This window comes from Chrysemys picta, chromosome 2 (assembly GCF_011386835.1).
Source record: "Chrysemys picta bellii isolate R12L10 chromosome 2, ASM1138683v2, whole genome shotgun sequence".
Lineage (NCBI taxonomy): Eukaryota > Metazoa > Chordata > Testudines > Emydidae > Chrysemys > Chrysemys picta.
The window spans coordinates 189,017,990-189,043,160 of NC_088792.1; the positions used below are offsets into that span (position 1 = coordinate 189,017,990).

General features: G+C 42.9%; 1 protein-coding gene across 8 annotated transcripts in view; it reads right to left on the reverse strand.

Moving 5' to 3' along the window:
• ATP9B (ATPase phospholipid transporting 9B (putative)) overlaps positions 1-24,532 on the reverse strand; it is a 286,760-nt gene extending 262,228 nt beyond the window's left edge. For 5 of the 8 annotated variants that reach the window (XM_042860452.2, XM_008164437.4, XM_008164435.4 and 2 more), the window contains exon 1: positions 24,306-24,532. In XM_042860452.2, coding sequence (XP_042716386.1) covers positions 24,306-24,400 — 95 coding nt within the window. In that variant the 5' untranslated portion in view covers positions 24,401-24,532. The remainder of the gene's footprint in view (positions 1-24,305) is intronic. The other 3 variants (XM_042860450.2, XM_065585119.1, XM_065585121.1) reach the window with 2 other exon arrangements.
• Positions 24,533-25,171: the final 639 nt, after the last annotated feature.

The window sequence follows — 25,171 nt, forward strand, 5'->3', positions numbered from 1 at the left end:
ATACTGTAATTTCAAACTAACAGGTTCCATGGATGTAATGACCAACAGAGATTGGATGAAGGAATGCTTACAAACTATAAGGCAAATTACTGTCAACTGCTTTAGCATCTTAAGTAGAAGCCAAACACAACTACGTTTGTAAACGATACTGCTTGGCATTGTACGCTGATTTCAATGACAAAAGTTAACTTGTAGTATTGAGTAGCCCTGAGCTACTGCACTTGGGAGTTAAAAATAATTCTAATCATACAGTAAGCATGAATAACTATTCATCATTGTAATTAAGTACTGAGTCTGGAGGGTCAAAACTACCTAATAGTTTCCGCTTAACTGATTTACTTAGTGTTCAAATATCTGCATGTTCTTCCAATAAAATTAAGATTAAGCAGACACAAATATGCACTCCAACATGATTTCTACAAGAACTTTAAACCAGTTTATTGTCATCTACCTTCATCCTATTCCCATCAATGAATATTTCTAGTGTGAGTGGGATAGAGAACTGAGATTAAAATGGAGACAGGGAAACAAAACAGTATCTCCATACTCTTAGCATGGTACTTTTTTGTCTTTGGGTTGTTGTTTTCCCCCCCTCCAAATAAATGAACTTGAGAGAGAGAGAGCACAGAAAATTTAAGCCCAATATGCAATAAAAAGAAGCAATCAAGCACACAGAATCACAGCATTTCACATTCATTTAAGGTATGGTAGAAAGGAGAATGCCTAAAATATGCTTCAACAACATTCTAATTGGAATATGCAGACATACTACTTTCCCCTCTCATTCCCTTTTTCTTATATAGCACATAGTAGAGTATATAGCCATTATATACAGTAGTTCAATTCATTCGGTCATGTTTTTAAAAGACTTTTTTTACGTTATTTTCAATTAACTTGGGCCTTTTTGCTTCTTTACACACACATACACACACACACACACACACTGCTGTCTCAGGATTTTCTTTAAGTTTTAACACCTAAATTCAACCCATATATTAAATCTTTAACAAAAGTTTTCTTTATCCAAAAATGTCAGGTCACTGAATATAAAAGGTGTTAAATAACAACATCCAGATTCTCTGGAGTGCTGAGTATCCACTGTGCTCAGAAAAGATATGGGGAAGCCTATTACAGCTGGCATTTTTAAGGTGGATCTTGCTCTAAGGACTTGCTCTAGCACTCATTAGCTTGCAATGAGTCCCAAGGGACCATACACCAGCTGAGAATAGCCAAGCACAGCGCTACAGCCATGCCCTGATGCGCTTGAGCACCTCCCTGCTCTTTACCATTAGGACCAAGTGGAGTAACAAGCTGAGAGCTAACCCACAAAGGGGGAACTCTCAGCCCAAACCCAGCTGCTTTTCAATCCTTTTGTGCTGTCAAAGCTTTGGAAAGAGGCTATAACACAACAGATTCCGGCTTAAAAATGTCAACACTGAGGCTTTGTCTACACTACACAGCTTTTAGCGACATAGCTGTGTCGATACAAAGTCAGGCAGTGTAAACGCAGTTTGTCGGCCCCTTTGCCGACAAAATACATGCACCCCCTACGAGCGGGGTTTGCGTGGTCAACAGGAGTGCGCTCCTGCCGACAACGAACAACTTTTATCTTTGGGGGGGGGGGGAGCTTTTTTAAGCACCTGTGAACGACAAAAGTTTTGTCATTCAATTGGCAGTGTAGACAAAGCCTCTGTCTGACTCAGAGTCCCTTCCACTAGTTTGCTCAACCTCCTTTGTTGTTTTTATGTTCCCATTTCACTAGTTTTTCAGTCAGCTCAGAGAGGACCTGAAATTCTAATGGAGAAGAAAGCAAGCAACACAACACACAAACTTAAACCCTTTGTTAGCACTAGCCCACTTTTAAGACTTAGATTATGATTTCTTAATACTCAGATACTAAGCAATATACAAACCAAGTCTTCTAAACCACAATACAAGCCTTACTCAACCTACAGTAAAGATAAGCTACTAAAGAATCTTACTACAATGGATATATAGTGCCTTTTGCTTTAGGTTTTTATTTTGTTTGAAATTTCCCAGGAATTTATTAGTTATTATTTTGAAAATTAAAAACTGGGTGAAAAATCAGTGGCTAAATATAACCTCACAGTTTTCTGGGTAATTATTGGGGTTAATATGGGGGTGAAAACAACTAAAACAGAACAGTAAGCTTTGAGTATACTTTAAAAGGAGAATAAGGAAGAAAGAAAGGTGAGAAACTATGGTCTGGGAATCAATAGTGGTGAATGAAATATTTGATGGTAGGCATTCCATGAAAAACTAACTGGGCACACAGTACTATTATCTTCGGTTTCCAGCTGAAAATTTTAATTTGCAATCAGCTAAAAATGTAATAGTTTACCATGTAAGCAATTGCTATAGAGGACAAAAAAATTTTTGATCATCAATGGGAAATGAAGTGGTCTACACAATTAAAAACTGTAGGGAAGTTGTTCACAAGATAATATGTTAAGATGTTGAGAGGAAGAGCATGGCAGGAATTAATAAAAGCATTTATGTGAGAAAAGTAGTAAAAAGGAAACCTCCACAGCTTTCAAAAGACAAGCCTGGGAGCTTAAATTTATAACTTTGCTAGACACCAAAAAAAATCATGAAATGAACAGACACCGAATTTAAGACTTATACAACAATTTATAACCCACCAGCAACCCCTCCAGCTGCCTTTTCCTGGAGGGGTCTTAACAGGCCACTTCACCTTGAATGGTCCCTTGAAATATGTTCTAACTGCTTTTGCTAAAGAATCTGTATCACCATGTATTTAACTGTGACCCTTGGAGTACCTTTCCCACACCTGAAGAACTCTGAGCTATGCTTTGTCTACACTGGAACGTGAATGACAAATCTTATGTCGTTCAGAGAGATGTGAAAAAAAAAAACACACATCCCGAACGACAAAAGTTTTGCAGACGAAAAGCACCAGTGTGAACAGGGCTTTGTCGTCAGGAGAGCTCTCCTGCCGACAAAGCTACCGCCGCTCATTGAGGGAGGAAGTTTTTTGTTGTTAGGAGAGCTCTCTCCTGCCAACAAACAGTGGCTACACTGTGCGCCTTTTAGCGGTACAGCTGTGTCACTAAAAGGTGCATAGTGTAGACACAGCCTAAGCTCAAAAGCGTCTCTCTCTCACCAACAGAAGTTGGTCCAATAAAAAAAAATATTTCCTCACCCACCTTGTCTCTCTAATGTCCTGGGACTGGAAAGGCTACAACAACATTACATACAACATTATAAATAACCTGTCAGGCAGGCAGCCATTTTCAAATAGGATCAGCTCATATACGAAATGAAGTATAAAGGTTAATCTTAGTCAGGATACATCCTAAAATACTCTGCGTATGATAATTTTAAAGGATTTCTTTATTATTTTTCCAACCTCTAAATGTTTATCTGACCACACTGTGTTGTATATTTTATTTTTATTTTTCCTTCAGTGAGAAAATCTCACAGGAAAGAATTAACCAAAGAGAATTATGGGTGAGAGCCCAATCTTGGCAGAGTAAGAAATACATGTATATGCACAGCTAGAAATCAAAGCTGCTCTTGTGAATGTGGTAATATTTACAGAAAAAAACTGATGGCTTAATCATACTTACTTTTTTATTAAGAAGTATTATACCATCATATTGCAAGTAAATATTTTCTTTAAAAATCAGTTTCCATCTAGCTTTGCACTTTTAAATATTCAGCTTCATTGCATAGTGAAGATAATGAGTATAAGCATCATGTTTAGTAACCCTGATTTCAAAATGCAGCCTTTGAACTGGCAAGCAATTTATTCCATTTCAAAAGCAATTTTCTTATTGTGTTAGAAAATTTTACTTCAGCATTTAAAAACAATAAGATGATGAATAATGGATTTTCCATAGCCAACATAAGGACAAAAATCTCTATTTCTTTGTTACCTAGTTTCTTGCACACTTAATTGCCTGAAGCTCTGATTCTCCTTGAGTGACAAACCAATTAAGTATAATCCTAGAAACTTTTATTAAAATAGGGAAGAACTGAAAGCATCATGAACAAAGAAGCCAGAATGTAAGACATCAAAACTCACAGTACAGATGCTACTAAACCAGATATAGAAAAGTATCTTGACAAAAATATGGCTTCCTAAGGAAAAAATAACATTAATATTAAACAACTTTCAACAAAACCTTATTACTGTAAGGAGTATCATTGAAATAGGTTTAAGTGAAAGGAAACAGTACAATAAATACTTTTAAATTAACTTTTAATATAAACATCTAGTATGAAAATTACACCTGTTTCTCTGCATTGCCTATATCTATATATCCTTCCAACTTTGATGGCTCATACTATTTTTTAAGCAAATTATTGCTTTTAGTGAGCACATTAAGTTTCAATTGCATATTACCATCTACTATTGAAATCATATCTACATAACAAAAATCCACAGTCCTTTCTTTGAATCAATAATGTGAAATAAAAGAGTATATGAAGCAAAATGTAGTTCAATATAAACAGGGAGGAAATAGGCCATATATCCCTTTGGTAAATTCCATCCCTTCCCCAATACTGCTATGGGTCCTAACCCAAGGAAGAGAGTCAGAGCTTTCTGGGGACAGTCACAGCTGCAAAGTTCATTCATGGACAGCATCAACTCAACTTGCAAGAAAAAGGCCAAAAAACAAACAAAAAAAACACAGAGGAGGAGTGGTTTAGCACATCCCTCAACATCACTCCCTTATCATTTGTATTATGGAAGCGCCTAGAAGCCACAAGTAGTACAGGAGCATTATATTGGGCACTTTACAAATGTACAGTAAAAGACAGTCCTGCTCCCCTGATAAGTTTACAGAGTAAATTCCCTTACATCTAAAATCCAATGACCATACTGCACACAGGCCAAAATCCACTTTATTTAGCCATATTTCATGGGGAGGAAGAGGTGAGAAGCACTTCTCTGAGGATATGCAGTCAAAGAATCAACTGTGTGCTTAGCAAACCATATATCGTTAGGGGCTTTGGTTTTGTTTTATGTCATGAGTAATCAGTTTGCATTACCATGTCAAAAGTGTGTTAAAAACAGAAACTGCTGTTCATCTACTACCACGCCTACACATGTACAACTCATTTTCCCATCTCTGAAGATATTTATTGACATATCGAGTGGTACCATGATACAGATTTTTCTTTAAAAGAAACAACCTGAGAAAATAGAGAAGATACTTAGAACCTATTTCAGAGCATCTGCTGAATCTCTAAGAGGCCTGAGATGTTCCCCTCATGCCTTATTTTTTTACATCCCCATCCTTACATTGCACTAACATGTTGGCTGAAGTGAAATGGACAGGATTCCTTTGCAACACATTAATACTGTATTTATGGGGGGAAATGGGCAAGGATAGGGGAAATGGATGCAGATCATGCATCAATCCCTCCCATAGATGCAAACACTGCCACTAAAATCTCTTGTTCCCTACAGGCTCAAAGAACAAGATACATGCTTTTTTATCTCTTCCTCCCACTACAGGGCCTGAAATAATACACCATAAAAGCTGGTATGACATTATGTACAGAAAAAGTGATTGTATCATTTTTTACAGGTTTTTATTAGAGCCAGTCAAAATAGGAATTTCCACAGGAAACGTCTGTTTTCAACTACAAACCAAAAAACTGACAAGCTTTTTAGCAACTAAAGAGTGAAGAATTTAGCTGGTCAGGTGAACATTGCCAGTGTGACAGATATGGTAATTTCCTGCAATATTCTGGACAAACCCTACTGAATTAAGTTAACCCTTACTGAATTTTATGTATTTTAGGAGTTCATTGTATTAAAAAATGCCAATGATGTGTACTATTGTGGAATGGTAACATCTGGGAAGAGACCTGACTAATGTAAAACCCTGGGAAATGTCAGGAGCTTCAAAGGATTTTTTTAAACAATGTAAGCTTTTTAAAGTTAAGTGGGTTTTCCAGGAAGTCTCTAGGGAAACATTAATGTAAATATCAGCTCCTCCAGGTATGCAAGAAGTCAGTCTTTGAAACTTGACAAGGAGGAGGGGACATTTTGTTTGCTGATTACATGAAGACAGATCAAAAACACCCAAACTAGATGAAAGTGACTCGTGGCTTCATGGGTATGCTTGTTCCGAGCCAAAGCAGTTACAACTTGTAACCGCTAAAAAACCCCTTGGTGGAGTATGAAGATTGCTTAACTAGCCAGAACTCTTTCTGGAGTTGGGGGGTGACCTCTAGTAATATTAGAATGTAGGTAGGTTCTTTTATTGTTTTTAATGTTTTCTCTGTAATGTCTTTACTTTAAGAATAAATGTGCTTGCTTAGAAAGAGCTCTGTGATAACTTAATAGCTGTGGCAGTTACACTGTTTATAGCTTAGGAGAAAAGCAGAGCAGGCCTGTTTAGGCAATTTGACTTTGCCAGGGATAACAGCATAGACCAGGAACTGCGCAGCCTGGGAATACCCTGGTCAGGAAGGAACATGTCTCCACCCATGAGAGGTGATGGCTGGGGAGTCAGAAGTCTGAAAGTGGGTGCCCTTGTTGAATGATAGGGGGGAAATATAGGTGCAGTTTCCATGAACTGTGACAGTCAGTAAAATAAGAACACAACATCAGGGCACCAGGAAAGACCAATAGTTCCACTCTTCTCTCTTCTACTGACTGGTAATATTTCTGTGCACTTCATAGCTCTCGTTACTGAGCAAGGTACCACACCCTCTATCTTTGAAGGATGGCAAATATAATTCCCCCCATTTTATAGATGTGATACCTAAGAGTTTGCACAAAGTCACTTATGAAATGCTGAGAACAGAACCCAGGAATCAGAGTCTATGCAGTGCCTCTCAGAAGACTGGTGTAGTAGGGGAGAAGAAAAGGCAGCTTTAAGCCATGTTTGTCCTAGAATCTGGGCTACTCCAGAGACTGGCATGGCTCCCAGTCTAAATCAGATTCATAGATTCCAAGGCCAAAAGGGATCATAGTAATTATCTAGTCTAATCTCCTGTATAATACAGGCCATAGAATTGTTCCAAAATAATTCCTAGAGCATATCTTTTAGAAAAACATCCCAAACCCATCATCTGCTCTAATTTAGGGAATCTTTTATGACTGCTAACAGGCTTCTTCTCAGCCCAGAATTTCCAGAGCACTGTGTGTTATGGCCAGTCCTCCTCCTGTCCCTCACAAGTCTCTTCTACCACTGACACACCCCAACATCAGGAACTGCAAGGGGTAGCAGAGAAGGGTTATGTACACCAGTCCTATAATGCCATTGAACTTTGGGAATTTTCCCGGGGGCAGTTCTGTCCATTTTACAGTTCCTGTATGCCACAGAAGTTGCATGAAGAGGTTTTAGTGGGGATTAGAAAGCAGCCACAGGTTTCTAATATGACAGACCCAAGTTTCATCCATTTAGCCACACTGCCTTTCAGAATAAACATGCCAAATCTATGCATTCACCTATGCTGTCCAACCACTAGACACCACATCAGGAAGAGAAACCAATATTCCTGGTTCCTAATATCCTCTGCTTTTGGAGGGGAGGTAAGAGGAGGGTCCCTGCTGAGTTGATCTGTTAGGTAGTTGTTTTGTCTGCCAGATGTTTGGCTACAGGGAAAAATATTGCCATAGGTGCACCAGTCCCATATTTCCTCAGCTTCCTTGTGCCCTTCCTATTTGTTCACATCAAACATAACTCTTGCATTGTCAGTAACCACTTGGACTATCTTGTCACGTAAATGAGAAAAACTACGGGGGAACCCCGCTATAACGCGCCCCGCGATACCGCGAATTCGGTTATAACGCGGGGAGAGTCTGGCCCCGGTGGCTGCGGCGGGCGCGGGGTGTTTGGGATCCATGCCTCAGCGGCTGCAGCAGGAGCAACTCTCCCTGCAGCCCCGGCGGGCCCCTGAGGTTCTCACCTCTGTCCCCAGCAGGGCCGGCTCCAGCCCGCCCCGGCCGAGAGAGCGGGGCTGCGGAGCTGCCGCGGTCCGGCCGGTGCTCTGGCCAGGGGAGCGGGGCCCCCAAAGACGACCGGCACCGGGGCGAATCGGCCTAAAGTCGGCCCTGCTGGCCGTCCCCCTTCTCTCTCTCCCCCAGCTCCCTCCCTCCCCCTAGCCAGGGCGCACACTCTGCTGCAAACTGAACACAACTACAGTGGAACCCCGCTATAATGCGACCCTGCATTTACTTGGATTGAATTTTTTGGACCCCAATGATCGCGTTATAGCGGGGTTCCACTGTATTTGAGAGCCAGATGGATTATTCTCAATTTGAATAAATTCATATGTAGTTTTTCTAAGGGTATGTGTACATTGCCCATGTTACAGCGTGGCCGCGGCAGTGCTCCCTGGGCAGTGTAGACACGCTTTATCGCCAGGGGAAGAGCTCTCCCAGTGATTAAAAAAACCACCCTGAACGAGCGGTGGTAGCTTTATCGCCAGGAGCGCGGCTCCCAGCAACAAAGCGCTGTCTATACTGGCATTTTTCAGCACTAAATCTTTTGTCGCTCAGGGGTGTGTTTTTTCACATCCTGAATGACTAAAGTTTTAGCACTGAAAGTGGCAGTGTAGACACAGCCTAAGTGTTTCCAATGACCATGAGCTGTTAGATTGTTGAAGTGAGTTTTCCACCCCAGGCTGGGCACATACGAAGTGATATTTGTGGAGAATTGAATGCCACTCCCTTCAGGATGTTGTAGCTTTGTGTCCACCACAGGGATAGGAGCACTTTCGGGAGAGTTAGCTTCAACTATGTCTAAATTTGGCAAACAATGTTCTGGCAGCCAACCACTGTAGAGCTCTCATTCTGAAATGAGTATAAGATTACATATGATGCCAAGGCCATGAGACCCATCAGCCTGAGGAAGAACAGAAGTGGCAGGGATTCTCTTGAAATTTGAGAATGGCAGACTGAATCTTGAAGAATCTTTCCTCTGGAAGGCTTTTACTGCTTGGGAATACAGAATCATACCAACAAAAGGGACTCTCGGTGTAAGAAGAAAGTGTGATTTCTTCCAATTTATTCTGAGTCCCAATTTCTCAAAAGTGAACATGTGCAGTCCAGGCTGATGGTCAGAGACTCCAGTGATAAAGTCATCCACATAGAAATAAATGTAAATATCCTGTCTCTTCAGATGTTCTGCCATGTCCAAGAGGCAGTTTGTAAAAACATGAGAGGTGGTAGAAAGGCCAAAGGGGAGGACCCATAGTGATCTTCCCTGGCCAGTATGAGAAGCTATGATAGATATGTGGAAATATGCATTTTTCACATCAAGAGGTCCAAACCAATCTTGAGTAGACAGGGAGGGAATTACAGAGGCAAGAGAAATTCAGGAAACGGACCTCTCTGATGAAAGAGTTGAGCTTTTACAAGTCCCAGATAGTTGGCAGACTTTCCTCTTCTTTTGGGATCAGAAAGTATCTAGAGTAAAATCCCTTTCCTCTGAGTATCTCTGGTGCCTTTTTTATGGCCTCTGCTTCCAATAAAAAGCAAAACTTCTATTCTTAGTAGGTTTTCATGAGAGGGCAGAGAAGGGACAAGGGTTGGAGGAGGAATGAAATTGAACTGTATAGAATAACCCTCCCGCATCATTTCTAGGATCCACTTGTCTGTGATGATGGTATTACAATTGTTGAAATAATAGGAGAATTGATCTCCAAAGGTGGGGGAGGAAGTAGATTGACCTAAGATTGGTTTGTAGCTCTCGTGCCTCATGCCACATCTGTGGTCTAAAACCTGGAGCAAAAGACAAAATAGTGTCTATTTTCAGGATGAAGCTAAAACCTCTTTCTCCTCTGTTGTTGGGAAGGAGATTGTTGCTTTTGGTAAGGACACCTCTGGCTGAAATACACAGATGAAGATGAGGAAGGATACTGCTGCCTGTTGTATCTGAAGACCAGTGCTACAAACCTTCTCCATGAAGGTTGAGACAGCTAGTGCTCTGGCTGCTAATTGAGTATAACCCATCTTCTTAAAGGACACGGTCAGTTTTAGTAATGAATAAGTCATCTCCCTCAAAAGGGAGATCCTCTATGTGAGCCTTGGTTTTGGGTGGTAGGCCAGAACACATGAGCCAAGTGTGTCTTAGTTATTGCTGATATAACTGCCCTTGCTTGCAGAGTCAGACACATCAAATGCAGCTCTTCAACATACAGCTTGCTTGGCAACAAACTGTCCCTCTGCAGTTAAAGCTTTTGCCAGTTTCCTTTGATCTTCAAGCAAATCTTTAGCCAAGATAGCCACCTTCTTCCATGGTTTGGTAGGCTGAGACCATGATGCCCAGATTGGCTAAGGTGAAGAATTTCCTGCCCAGGATATCCTTGTCCTCCTTGTCAAATGGAGAAGACTGTACCTGACTTCCTTTGTCCACTGGACAGCTGCTACCACCACCAGAGCCTTGGGAGCAGGATGTGTATGAAAAAGAGAGAAGCCCTTGTAGGACAACTCGTAAAGCTCGTCTGCCTTTTTAGACAAGGCTTGATCAGATGCTGATTTCAACCAGGTTGTTTTGGTCAGTTTTACGAGCCCTTCCAACACTGACAGTTTGCTCTTAGAATTAGAAGAGGATCCCAGAATATCAAAAACTAGATGAAAGGACAGTTCTATAGTCTCCTGGAATTCTACCTATTCCACAGGCCCTTCTTCTGACAATTTATTTGGGACAATCATCCAGGTACTCTTTCTATGTCGCACTGAGGCAAACAGATCTGGGAACACCAGATCCAATTAATGGGTTTTCTACTGAGCTCTAAGATGCCATGGTTCTCTGCAAAGACGAATAATCTCCACATTGCCATAGTGTCAGGGCTGGGACATAGGCAACCATGCTTAATCGTTAGCATAGGGTGGGGAGGGGCAGGCCCCCACACCAGCCAAGATTCAGAACCAGGTGGTCAGAAACCACAAGTCAGATACCAGCAATCAGGACGATCCAGGAAACCAGGAGATCAGGGTCAGGAGACGAGCCAGAGATCAAGAATCACAAATTAGACACCAGGAATGAGGCTGGGTCAGACAACCAAGAGGTCAGGATCAGGAAACAAGAGCAGGAAAGAGTGAGCAGTCCAAAGCGGGGTGGAGCCCATTTGTACACCCAACTACCTGTTCCTCCTTCAGGTTTAAGTAGGCAGAGCAGACCAGTCAGGAGCTCTGACCGCCCTGACAGTCAGAAGCGCGGCTGCCGGGTTCGCCCCCTGCCAGGGCAGGGGGGCCCGACCTCCCCCACCCCTGGGCAGGGGGCGAACCCGGCAGCCGCGCTTCTGACTGTCAGGGCGGTCAGAGGTCGGCGCGCGGGGCTGAGGTCGCCTCCCCTCACCCCTCCCGGCAGGGGGCGAACCCGGCAGCCGCGCTTCGGACTGTCAGGGTGGTCAGAGCACGGCATGCGGGGCTGAGGTCACCTTCCCCCCACCCTCCGGCACGGGTCGAACCCGGCAGCCGCGCTTCTGACTGTCAGGGCGGTCAGAGCGTGGCGCGCGGGGCTGAGGTCACCTTCCCCCCGCCCTCCGGCAGGGGTCGAACCCGGCAGCCGCGCTTCTGACTGTCAGGGCGGTCAGAGCGCGGCGCGCAGGGCTATGAGGTTGCCCCCCTGCCCCCCCCCCCAACACACACACACACGCGCATCTCCGTCTCCCGCTCCTCCTGCCTGGCGTCCAGCGTCACTTCCGGGGCTGCTGAGGCGGGAAGCGCTGGGCACGAGGCAGAGCCGGTAAGTCCGAGCGAGGGGAGAGGCACCCGGCCTGGGCTCGAGCCGCAGCTCACGGGGGCTGGGGTCAGGGGGATGTCCAGCTCAGAGGGGCTGGGCTCGGAGCTGAGGTCAGGGCTGCGGGGGGGATGGGGTCAGGGGGGTGTCTGGCTCAGAGGGGCTGGGCTCAGAGCTGGGGGTCAGGGCTGCTGGGGGATGGGGTCGGGGGGTGCTTAGCTCAGAGGGGCTGGGCTCGGAGCTAGGGGTCAGGGCTGGGGTCGGGGGTGTCCGGCTCAGAGGGGCTGGCGGTCAGGGGGGTGTCCGGCTCAGAGGGGCTGTGCTCGGAGCTGTGGGTCAGGGCTGCTGGAGGATGGGGTCGAGGGGTGCTTAGCTCAGAGGGGCTGGGCTCGGAGCTAGGGGTCGGGGCTGGGGGGGACGGGGTTCGGCGGGGCTGAGTGGCGCTGGGGGGGGAAGGGGGGCCTGTTTCAGCACGGCCGGGGGGTTTCGGCCCTCAGCTATTTTCTTTGGAGTAATATGGCCCTCGCCGCTTTACGAGTTGTGCAGGCCTGGTCTAAATGTATGTGTGCTATGGGGGGTATTGGTATGGTGCATACTCCAATATGGTCTTTTGTCAGGTGAATTGAACCAAGGTAGTAATAAAATCTGATTCAGCATCAGATTGCTCACAGATCTCTGATCCAAGGCAGTAGGTAGTGATAAAATTAAAGATCTAGGGAATCATAAAACTGAAAATGGGAAAAAACTTCCCTGGTGAGCCTTCTGTTCCACTGGTGTTTTAAGGGGAAACGTTAGTGATGGTTCCAAGGAATTTTTTGTCCTTCCTGCTCCTTCCCCAGCAAACCAACTCCCCGCTCTTAAGGCGGGAAATCATTGTGTTTGGATATTTTAAGATGAGGCCCATGTGAGTACGTAGAGCAGGGTGGACTGATTTAAATAGAAGTGATTTAACTAACTGATTTTAATCATGATTTAAACAACCAAACAGGAAACCTCTGTGATGGGTTGCATCACAGAAACCCCCTTGGGAGCTGCCACCCGATGTGCAAAGACTACCTCTGCTCCTGTTTTCCCTGCCAGCTCAGGACTCCAGCACCCTGTCTTGCTAAATTAGACACTCCCGTCTGCTCCAACACACACTCAAGGTCTGAATCACTTGCCCCAAAGCTGCAAGTTTACCTGAAAACAGCTCACAGAAGTGTGCTTGTCTTTAGCACTCAGATGCCCAACTCCCAATGGGGTCTAAACCCAAATAAATCCGTTTTACCCTGCATAAAGCTTATGCAGAGTAAACTCATAAATCGTTCGCCCTCTATAACACTGATAGAGAGATATGCACAGTTGTTTGCTCCCCCAAGTATTAATACATACTCTGAGTAAATTACTAAATAAAAAGTGATTTTATTAAATACAGACAGTGGGATTTAAGTTGTGCCAAGTAGTAACAGACAGAACAAAGTAAGTCACCAAGCAAAATAAAATAAAATGCACAAATCTATGCCTAATCAAACTGAATACAGATCTCACCCTCAGAGATGCTTCGGTAAGTTTTTTCTCAGACTGGACACCTTCCAAGCCTGGGCACAATTCTTTCCCCTGGTACAGCTCTTGTTGCAGCTCAGGTGATAGCTAGGGGATTCTTCATGATGGCTCCTCCCTCCCCTTTATATATCTTTTGCATAAGGTGGGAACCCTTTGTCCCTCTGGGTTTCCACCCCCCCTCACTAGAAAAGCACCAGGTTAAAGATGGATTCCAGTTCAGGTGACATGATCACATGTCACTGCAAGACTTCATTACTCACTTGCCAGCACACACATATACAGGAAGACTCACACATAAATACAGCCATCTGCAGACAATGGGAGTCATCAAGATTCCAAACCATCCTTAATGGCCCACACTTTACATAATTACAATAGGCCCTCAGAGTTATGTTTTATATTTCTAGTTTTAGATACAAGAGTGGTACATTTCTACAAATAGGATGATCACACTCAGTAGATTATGAGCTTTGTAATGATACCTTACAAGAGACCTTTTGCATGAAGCATATCCCAGTTACGTTATATTCACTTATTACCACATTTTTTCTAAAACTATCCCAGTTACATTATTCACTTATGTTTTTATAAAACCATATAGACTGTACAACGTCACAACCTCAAAATTAATTTTAATTTTATTTTGCATTTGCACTTTTTAGTTATTTTCCTAAATAGAGGTTAATTCTCAAACATTGGTATAATTTGGTACTTTTTGCTAACCAGGAGTATACACTATGGGTACAGCAAAAGCAGTGCACAGGGTAGCCTACCCAAGCTATCTTTAAACCAGATAGCACAGATAACAATAGCAGTAAAAACAGCAGTGCGACCTTCAGAGCAGGCTAATGAGAAGAGTAGCCAGAGTCCATCCTGGGCTTTTACTATCCACACTATACTTTCTTCACTGCTACTGTTACCTGGAAGAGAGAGACAACAAGTAGCTAGGAAAGATTAGCATGAATCATCCACATTTATTTCCAGAAACTTAAAAAAAACACCTTTTTAATCAAAGAGATTAAAATAAGCTATTCTAGACAGGGACTTTCAAAAGGAAAGTACAGTTAAAACAAGTCCTTAGAGAGACTCCATTTAAGAAGAGCAGACACAAGCTGTCCTTGAGAATAACATACCATTAGCCAAGAGACTATCATATTTGCTCTGTCTGTTCTGGAGATAGGAGTGAAAGTCAGACCCACCCCACAATACCAATCAGCAACTTTGTTTAAAAGCCATCCTGGTTTAGAGATGGAAGTGCAGAGAGAAATTAGAAATAAAGAAAGCATTATATAATGAATGGGAAAAGATGAAGCAGATGGAGATGGCACACAACAGAAATTAGAAGCTATAAAGCATAGAAAATTTATAGGAGGAGCTGAAAACATCAGGGGGGGAAATCTATGGCTGGCAGAACCTAAAGGAGGGAGCAGGAGAGAGAGAGAGTGAGTGTGGTTTAAGTATAATCAGGAATGAAAGAAATCCTAAAAATGGTATGGACATTTTTGGTATGTACTAGACAGAGATGGTTACATTATTAATAATGCAGAAAAAGCAGAGTTTTCAATGCATAATACTATTCTGTACTTGGAAAGAGGCAGGATGATGTGTTAATATTGCATAATGATGAACTACTTTCCAGCCCATTAGTAACTAAGGAGGATGTTAAGCAATACCTAGGGATAAACATTTTTAAATCAGCAGGTCCTGATAACTTGCACTCAAGAGTCCTACAAGAGTTGGCTGAGGAGATCTCTGGCCAGCTGAAAATCTTTTAAAAAATCTTGGAATACTTAGGAAACTCCAAAAGACTAGAAGAGTGCTAATGTTTTCCTAATATTTTAAAAGGGCAAGGGAGATGATCTGGGTAATTATAGGGTGGTTAGTGACATCAATCTCTTGCAAAATAATGGAAAACTTGATACATTATTCAATTAAAGAATTAAAAGGAAAGAATATAATTAACGCCAGTCAAAATGATTTTATGGAAAATAGGTCACCAAACAAACCTGATGGGATTTCAAACTTGCCTGATAAAAGCAGTTGTGTACATATAACATATTTGGACTTTTTTTTTTTTTTTTTTTTTAAGGCATTTGACTTAGTACTGCACAACATTCCAATTATAAAACCAGCACTATATAACAAATAAAACACACATTGAATTGATTAAGAACTGGCATAACTCAAACAGTAGTTGTCAATAGGGAATTATCATTGAATGCAGGTGTTTCTAACGGGGTTCCACAGGGATGAGTTCTAGGCCCAACACTACTCAATATTTTTATCAATGATTGCAAAGTAAATATAAAACCACTACTGATAAAACATACAGATGACACAAAGATTGCTACAGTTGTAGATAATGACAACGACAAAGAGCTATCTGGATAGTTTGGTAAGTAGAACCCATTCAAATAAAATGCTTTGTAATACAGACAAACGCAAGGTCATATTTAGGAGCGAAGAATACAGGTCATCTCTGCAGAATGGGGATTGTATCCTGGAAAGCAATTATTCTGAAAAGGATTTAGGAGTCATAGCATACAAATAACTAAACAGGAGCTCCTAATACAACGTTGTACCAAAAAGGACTAACGCAATCATTGGCTATATAAAGGGAGGAGTAGCAAGGTGAATGCAGAGTAATGCACACTGGAAAACATAATCCCAACTATATATATAAAATGATGGGGTCTAAATTAGCTGTTACCACTCAAGAAAGATCTTGGAGTCATTGTGGATAGTTCTCTGAAAACATTCATGTGTAGCGACAGTCAAAAAAGTGAACAGAATGTTGGGCATCACTAAGAAAAGGATAGATAAGATGACAGAAAATATCATATTGCCTCTATATAAATCCATGGTATGCCCACATCTTGAATACTGCGTGCAAGATATGGTCATCCCATCTCAAAAAAGATATATTGGAATTGGAAAAGGTTCACAAAAGGGCAACAAAAATTATTAGGGATATGGAACGACTTCCGTATGAATAGAGATTAATAAGACTGGGACTTTTCAGCTTTGAAAAGAGTTAACTAAGGAGGGATATGATTGAGGTCTATAAAATCATGACTGATGTGGAGAAAGTAAATAAGGAAGTGTTATTTACTCCTCCTAACACAAGAACTAGGGGTCACCAAATGAAATTAATAGGCAGCAGGTTTAAAACAAACAAAAGGAAGTATTTTTTCACACAATGCACTGTCAGTCAGTAGAATTCTTTGTCAGAGGATGTTGTGAAGGCTAAGACTATAACAGGGTTAAAAAAAGAACTAGATAAATTCAGGAAGGATAGGCCCATCAATGGCTATTAGACAGGATAGGCAGGGATGGTTTGGTAGAAGCTGGGAATGGGCAACAGGGGATGGATTCTGTTCAGTCCCTCTGGTGCACCTGGCATTGGCCACTGTCAGAAAACAGGATACTAGGCTAGATGGACCTTTGGTCTGACCCAGTATGGCTGTTCTTATGTTCTACTTCTGTATAATGTGTCGGTGAGACTAATACTGGACTACTGCATCCAGTTCTTGTGCCCACTTCTTAAAAAGAATATTGAAAAATTTGAGGGGGTCCAGAGAAGAGCCATAAAAATTATTCAAGGACTGGAAAAAATGTCAGAGTGAGAGAAGTTAAAAGCGCTATCTGTTTAGCTGGTTAAAAAAAAAAAAAAGATTAAGAGGTGACTTGATCATAATGTGTAAGTGCAATCACAGGGAAAATATACCAGGTACCAAAGGCCTCTTTAATCTAGTGGAGAAAGGCATAGCAAGAACCAATAACCAGAAGCTGAAGCCAGACAAATTCAAATTAGGTACACATTCTTAATGGTGAGGGTAATTAACCAATAAAACAAACAATCTACCAAGTAAAGTGGTGGACTCCCCATCTCTTGACACCTTCACATCAAGACTGATTCCTTTCTAGAATATATGATTCAGCCAAACACAAGTTATTGGGCTCAATAGAGGATAAATGGGTGAAATTCTATGACCTGTATTATACAAAAGGTCAGATTAGCTGTTCCAATGGTCCCATCGAACCTTAAAAACCTATGACTATCAAATCAGGAGGGAAGACCCTCCTCCAACTGAAGAGAATAAAAAGGAATGAGGCCCTTTTTACTTATTTTATTTTTAACCCCAAGACTTTCAATTTAAAACATCAGGCTCCAAGACTCAGCTGCCCTGACAGAGGGATCAGGTTTTAGAGAGGACCTGCTGAAGCGGGGGTGGTTCAGCACCACTGAACTAGGAACCTGAGTAGCAGCCAACCTTGAGAAAAGACTTGGGCAGGACTTTGTCTTACTGTTCACATGTGTGAAATAAAACAACTAACAGAATCTATGCCCCAGGCAACACATCATCTAAACCCCAAATCAGTACAATATGCAACAGTCATAGAATGACATGCAGATTTTCTGGCTGAAGTGCTTTGCCACCTCAAATACAACTACCATGGAACTATATTAACAATGGCTATTTTCTTAATTGGTTTACATAGTATCACATAGAAGTAGTTTTGGAACAAACTGATAAATTAAACAGTAATAAGTCACCAGGACCAGATGGTATTCACCCAAGAGTTCTGAAGGAACTCAAATATGAAACTGTCAAACTACAAACCGTGCTATGTAACCTATTGCTTAAATGAGCCTCTGTACCAGATGACTGGAGGATCACTAATGTAATGCCAGTTTTTATAAAAGGCTGCAGGGGCGATCTTGGCAATTACAGGCCAGTGCCAAGTAACTTGGTTGAAAATATAGGGAAGAACAGAATTATCAGACACATATATGAATAGGATATATTGGGGGAAAAGTCAACAAAGCTCTTGTAAAGGGAACTCATGCCTCACCACTCCATAAGAATTCTTCGAGGGGGTCAACAAGCCTGTGAACAAGGGTATCCAGTGGATACAGTGTAATTGGACTTTCAGAAAGACTGACAAGATTCTACACCAAAGGCTCTTAAGCAAAGTAGCAGCCTTGTGACAAGAGGGAAGGCCCTCTCGTGGATCAGTAACTGGTTAAAAAACAGGAAACAAAGGATAAGCATAAATGGTCAGTTTTCACAATGGAAAGTGATAAATAGCAGGGTCTCCCACGGATCTGCACAGAGACCTATACAGTTCAACATATTCATAAATAATCTGGAAAAGGTGTGAAACGGTGAGGTGGTAAAGTTTGCAGATGATACTACACTACTCAAGTTAGTTAAGACTAAAGCTGAGTGTGAAGAGTTACAAAGACATCTTACAAAACTAGGTGAGCAACAAATTTGTAACTGAAATTCAATGCTGATGCATGCAAAATTGTGCAAGTTGAAAAACATAATCCCAATACAAAATGATGAATTCTAAATTAGCTGTTACCACTCAAGAAAAGGATCTTGAAATCACCGTGGATAGTTCTCTGAAAAACATCTGCTCAATGTGCAGCAGCAGTCAAAAAGCTAATCGAATGTTAGAAACCATTAGGAAAGGGATAGACAATAAGTCAGAAAATATCATAATGCCACTACATAAATCAATGGTATGCAGACATCTTGAATACTGCTTGCAGTTCTGGTCACCCCATCTCAAAATATAGATACTGTGTATTAGAATTGGAAAAGGTACAGAAATGGGCACCAAAAATTATTAGGGGGATGTAACTGCTTCCACATGAGGAGAGAGTAAAAAGATAGACTGCTCAGTTTAGAAGAGAGATGACTAAGGGGAGATATGATACAGGTGTATAAAATCATGAATGGTGTCTAGAAAGTGAAAAGGGCATTGTTATTTACCCCTTCACATAACACACAAAGCAGAGGTCACCCAATTAAATTAATAAGGTTTAAAACAAACGCAAGGGAGTACTTCTTCATACAATGCACAGTCAACCTGTGAAACTCATTGCCAGGGGATGTTGTGAAGGCCAAAACTATAACTCGGTTCAAAAAAGAATTAGATAAATTCATGAAGAACAGGTCCATCATTGGCTATTGACACCTCATGCTCTTGGCGTCCCTAAACTTCTGACTGCCAGAAGCTGGAACTGGATGACAGGATGAATCATTTGAGAACTGCCCTGTACTGTTCATTTCCTTTGAAGCATCTGGCACTGGCCACTGCCAGAAGACTGGATAGGATACTAGGCTAGATGGATGATTGGTCTGACCCAGCATGGCCATTCTTATTTTCTGATGTTCACAGAATCTGAACAAAATTGTTCATGTGAAATCAAGGTAATCATGAATGAGGTATCCAAACTCCTCATTTTTGGTTCAGATTGCAATCAGTATGTTTTCCTGCAGAATGTTAGGTGCCTATTTACCTTTATTTCCACAAACTGAAGATCACTAAATATTTTTGAAGAAAACTGTCTTGTAATAAAACTTCAGCTTTCATAATGTAATTTCCAGGGAGGGTTGGGATTTTAAATATTTCTTCGCTTAACGCTAAGATCTGCTTTAAAACACTTAAATAAAAGCTAGGTGTAATTATTGTCTCTCTCTCCCCAAAAACTCTTATTGTTGACTGAGTAGTAGATTAACAATTCAATTTATATGAACAAATGTTAAACATTTATGGTTTTATCATCTTTCTATTCTGAACAGTTTTGTCACCACTTGTTAAACCAAACAGACATGGATAAGCAACCTAATGGCAGATCTATACTTAAAATACTGCAGCACTGCAGCTGCACTGGTGCACCTGCACTGCTATAGCGCTTCAGTGAAGATGCTACTACACTGACAGCAGAGCTTCTCTCATTGAAACGGGGTAGTTATGTCAACAGAAGCCCTCCCATCGATATAACGCTATCTACACCAGCGATTAGGTCAGTATAACTACATTGCTCAAGTGTACATTTTTCACATCCTGAGCGACAATTATGCAGATGCAAGTTTATTGCGTAGGCCTGGCCTAAGGAATGCAGCATTTCCCAGCAGTCTTGGCTTTCTAAGAATAGCTGTAGTTCAGAGAGAGAGAGTGAGAGAGAGAGAACAAACAGTATCTATTATAGTTTCTCCCATCCCTTCAAAACAATGAACGTGTTGGCCTTTGCTTATTTTTCACTCAGTCATGTGGATTTCCAACCAAAATAAGGATATGTGAGTCAGCTGACAATACTACAGAACTGTATAGCTAAACTACCCCTACAAACAGGGAACAAGAAATGGATTCTGCCAATTCAATCATATAATTTATCTTTAGTTCCAATAAAAAGTAAATCAGACTTTTTTTAAATACTTCAGGTTTTAAAGATTCAAAGAAAAAATATGCAGGACTTTGTGGATGGTTTTGCAGCACTGGAGTGTCTGAACTACAATATATGGCACACATATCCCTATTCTATCACCAGACCACCTTGTCACAGAGTATGTCAACAGAAAGGGCTACTTTTCCATGGTAATGCAAGTGCTGGTGGATCACTAGGGATGCTTTACCGACATCAATGTGGGCTGGTGAGGGAAGGTGCATGACACACGCATCTTTAAGAATACAGGACTGTTCAGAAAGTTGCAAGCAGGGACTTTCTTTCCCAATCAGTGGATTACCACTGGGAATGTTGACATGCCAAAAGTGATCTTGAAAAAACCCAGCCTACCACTTTCTCCCATGGCTCATGAAGCTGTACACCAGCAACCACAACGGCACCAAGGAGAGCTTCCACTACAGGTTCAACAGTTCCAGAATGACAGTTGAATGTGTAGTGTAGACCAGGCCTAACATGAATTAAGGTCATATTCATTTTAGGTGAATCTGCTTGACATTTGTAGGCATTATGTCAAGTACAAGCGTTCTACCCGAGCCTTTGGATTTTCAAGGCATTTCCATTTCAATTTGACCACGTCTTCAATGGTCACATGTAGAGGGAGAGATATGGATTGGTTTTGGAGCCCAAGAGGAAATACTTTCTGGTAGTCTCTTCCCTAATCACCTGGAGCCTGCTCCTGAACAAATCTGGTCAGGAATATTCGGAGAAACAGGGTTTTTGTGGGAGCTTCCCAGGGCTTCTACCAAACAAACAACCCTGGAGCTGGCAATCCCAGGACAGCTACTCCATGAGAAGTGCCCCAGGGCGGGGAATTCCATGGCATCAGTTGGGCATCCAGAGTCCACAACTACAGGGCAGCTACACCTGTCCTGGTGCCAGGGATCCCAGGGCTTCCACAGTCCATAGCTGTGGGGCAGCCTCACCATGCAGACTAGGGCCAGGGATACCTAGGACTTCCAGACACCCAAGCTGCCTGATTCCCACAGCCTAGGGACTCAGGAAGCCTGGGGGTCCCCAACGCCAGAGCATTCTGCACGGTGGACTGCCCCAGAGCCACAAACCCTGGAAGCCTGAGCAGCTGCTATTGAACTTGAGGTGATTCTTTATCGGTTTCCATGAGGGAAGGGCAGCAATGAAATTGACCCAACTGGGCAGTTTCACTTGGTATTCAGTGATGAATCACAGTGAAACTTAACAGAATTAGTCAATTTCAGTCAGCAGCTCAAGGAGCATACTTCCTTTCAGAAACACAATGTGGTAATTCACGTTTTGTGAGAAATTTCAAAATGTCCAAATTTCCTGTCAAATTGAAATTCTGAGGTTCAATTACTTCTACTCCTGAGCAGTCACCGTCCCCTTCCCCGGCCTCCCATAAAAAGAGGAAGGATATTAAAATTAATAGCTGAAATGATTACCCTCATGCCAGGAAATACGGGAGTCTGAGAAAACTCACCTTCCTGGCACTGTCCAATTCCACCTCATTTTGCATATCCGTAAGTCTGCCCTCCAAAGTTGTGGTACAGATATGCCCAGTCCTGTACGGCAAACTGAAAATTTAAACTTCTTCACAACTCCTTTAAGATAGTTTCTTTAAGGTCATTAACTGATATTCTCAAATTCCCCTGCCAAACCACTTCCTTCCAATAGCAGAAAAGCTCTGATACTGTATTCAGTTTTGGGGAAAACTAAAACTCTTTAGTATCTGTTTTAAAGTGAAGGACTAATGCCTTGTTTACACAAGGAAATTGTATTATCTAGAAACTAGTTAAGTTTGTGTAACCCTCTTGTATATAAGCTATTTTAGTCTGAAAAGTACCTTATATCAATTTAATGTATGCCAATTCGTTAGGGGCTTCAAACATTGCTAAGACCAATGTTTTTCCTCCCACCGTACAAGAGATGATGACTGCAACATACAAAGCAAGGTAAAAGCAGCAGCTCCCTGCTATGTTTAGGTACTGTGTCACCAACTGCTCCAGAATATATACAAAATCATAAGTGACTGAATTCAGGTCCTAATAGGTTAAATAAAACTTTTTTTCATCAAGCCCTAACAGCAACACTGTATCTTCACTGCAGCATTAACTTGAGTTATCTACATTCCTCTCAAATGAACCAAGCTCGAATTAGAGCAGCCACACTGCAAAATAACATTCAAAATGTACAGAGTGATTGTGTTAGTAACTACCAAGTTGTGTTAACTCAAGATATACGCTATACACCAAAAGTATATCTACACTGCAGCTAGGAGCAAGCCTCCAGTCCAGGCAGACAGACTCACATTAGCAGGGCTTGAGCTAGCATGCTAAAAATAGGAGTGTGGACATCGCAGCTCAGGATGGAAATCAGGCTCTCAAATCCAAGGGGTCAGGTGGGCTTGAGAGCCTACGCTCCAGCTCAAACCATAGCATCCACACTGTTATTTTTATCATGCTTGCTCAGGCCCAATTAGCATGAGCCTGGCTAGGTGATCTGACTCCAGACACTGTGTAGATACACCTCTATAGGTCAGCCACATCAAGTTAAAAAGCACTACCACATTCAAATTAAGAGGTGTCATGTATGGACAGGACTACAGGACTCAAATTTGGAACAATCAAGTTCTAACTCAAGTTAATTATGCCACAAAGACAAGCCCTTGGTAACTTGCTGAAGGTCACAATGCAAGTCAGGGGCACAGCAAGGAAGAGAAGCCACATTCCTGAACCAGCCACGAGACAGGGCTCCATCATATTTTAATAAATATTTCTGTCTTTATTTTAAGTAAAAATAACACAAGTATGCCCTGATCCTGCAAACACTTAAGCATGTGCTAACTTTTGTGCAAATGAGCAATTTCATTAATGTCATATAAAACTGAGCACGTGCACCAGGGATTGCAAGATTAGAGCCACTTTCTCTGCAGCTCACACTATAATGTAAGGCTCTTTGAATTGCTATGTAAAAAATAGTAAAGGTACATGGTTAAGACAAAAAAAGCTTTATGTATACATTGTTTTGCTAATCTACCATGCACACTTTTTAAAAATCTTATTTACTTTGCACTATTTATGCTACTTGTTCATTTTTTGAATTTTTCAGCTCAGACAATGAAATAGGCTCTCTGTGCCATTGCTGATGATGAAAGTAACCAGTGGTCACGTTTAAATCCAAACACATAGTTATCAACTTTTTTAAAATGAAAGTTAGATCACACTTCAGATACCACAATGGCTTCCTAAGCCCTCATGCCCATTTCCATGGATTCACAATCTCCGCTGACCCCTGGGCAGACCAACAAAAAACAGGAGAAATGGACCAACTTACTGTGGGAATAACGACACTGCCTACGGGTGAATGGGGCAGACAGAGCCTCCTTTGCCAAACACAGGAGTGTTAGGGCTGGGACTCATCTCCACAGCCCCTTACAGGACACCTGCAGCGTCCCTCACCCCTTCCTCCCCCCGGAACCCTGTGACCCGACCCCCCAGCAGCGCTGAGAACTGGAGCAGTGACCTCACACACAGTTCCTCTGAAACCCTCGCTCCCCACGCCCAGGCCAGCGGGGAGACTCCCCCGCACAGCAGAGGGGAGGCCTGGCAGTGCCCGGGGCTGCCACCCACCGCAACCAGCTCCCTGCGGGGGAGAAGTGGGAGAATCGCACTCCTCCTCCCCCTCCTTACCCCATAGGACGCTAAGAGAGGGGACCCTGGCCCCGTGGAGGAGCCTGCGAGGTAGGGCAGGTCTCGCCGGGCCGGGGCCCCTCCCACCCCCATCGCCACGGAGCTCAGGGGTTCCCTTCCACGCCCCGCCCCAGCCAGTACCTGTTGTGCCTCTGCGCGGCGGGGACGCTGGTGTAATAGGCCGTTCGTCGCTGGGTGCTGCGCGGCACCGGGTGCAGCGGGATGTGGTCCGCCATCTTCCCCGCCCACCTGCCCGGAACCGGCTCCCGTCCGTGAACCGTCACCCGACGTCACCCTGCCGCGCGCAAACACCACGCGCGAGGAACTGCCGGAGACACCTGACGTCACCAACAGCTGATGGAGAGGGCGGTGCTAGGCGCGGCTGCGATATAAACAAGTGGGCGGGGCTTGCGCGGCCGCACCACCTACTTGACCGCGCTTGTTCTCCAGTTCTTAGCGCGTGCGGAGTGGATGGGGGTGCAGCTAGGCAGGGCGGAAAGGGATTTGTGGCGGTACGCATGGGAGGGAGGAAAGGTAGAGGGGTGGATAGAGGCTGGTTGCTGTGGTGCGTGGGGGACAAGGGGTGGAGGTTGGTGGGGACTGTGCATAAGGCGGTGGCTGAGGGGTGTAGGGGCTAGAATCGCACTCCTGAGCTTATTCGACTTTGCTAATTTCGATCTTTTTGTGTCTTCATTTTAAAAGTACTTATTGCCCTTGTTGTGCCAGTATAGACGGGGAACTGGAGCCGTACCCGCAGGAGGTGACGGGCCTCTGACAGGCACCCGTGGTAACACAGTGCGTGCATGCCTTGATTCCTTGCCCCTCTAGTGACTGCATTCCATCCAAAATGCATGAGCCCTCGGCCTGCAGAGTTGAGGAATGCTTAGTGGGAGCTCTGCCCTAGTGATGCTGAGAGAGTTCACATTCACTTTAGCTCCTGCTGGCTTTAAAATCTGGATTAACTTTTGTTTGGAAAAAAGTTACAGATGCTTAAAATACTTTTATGC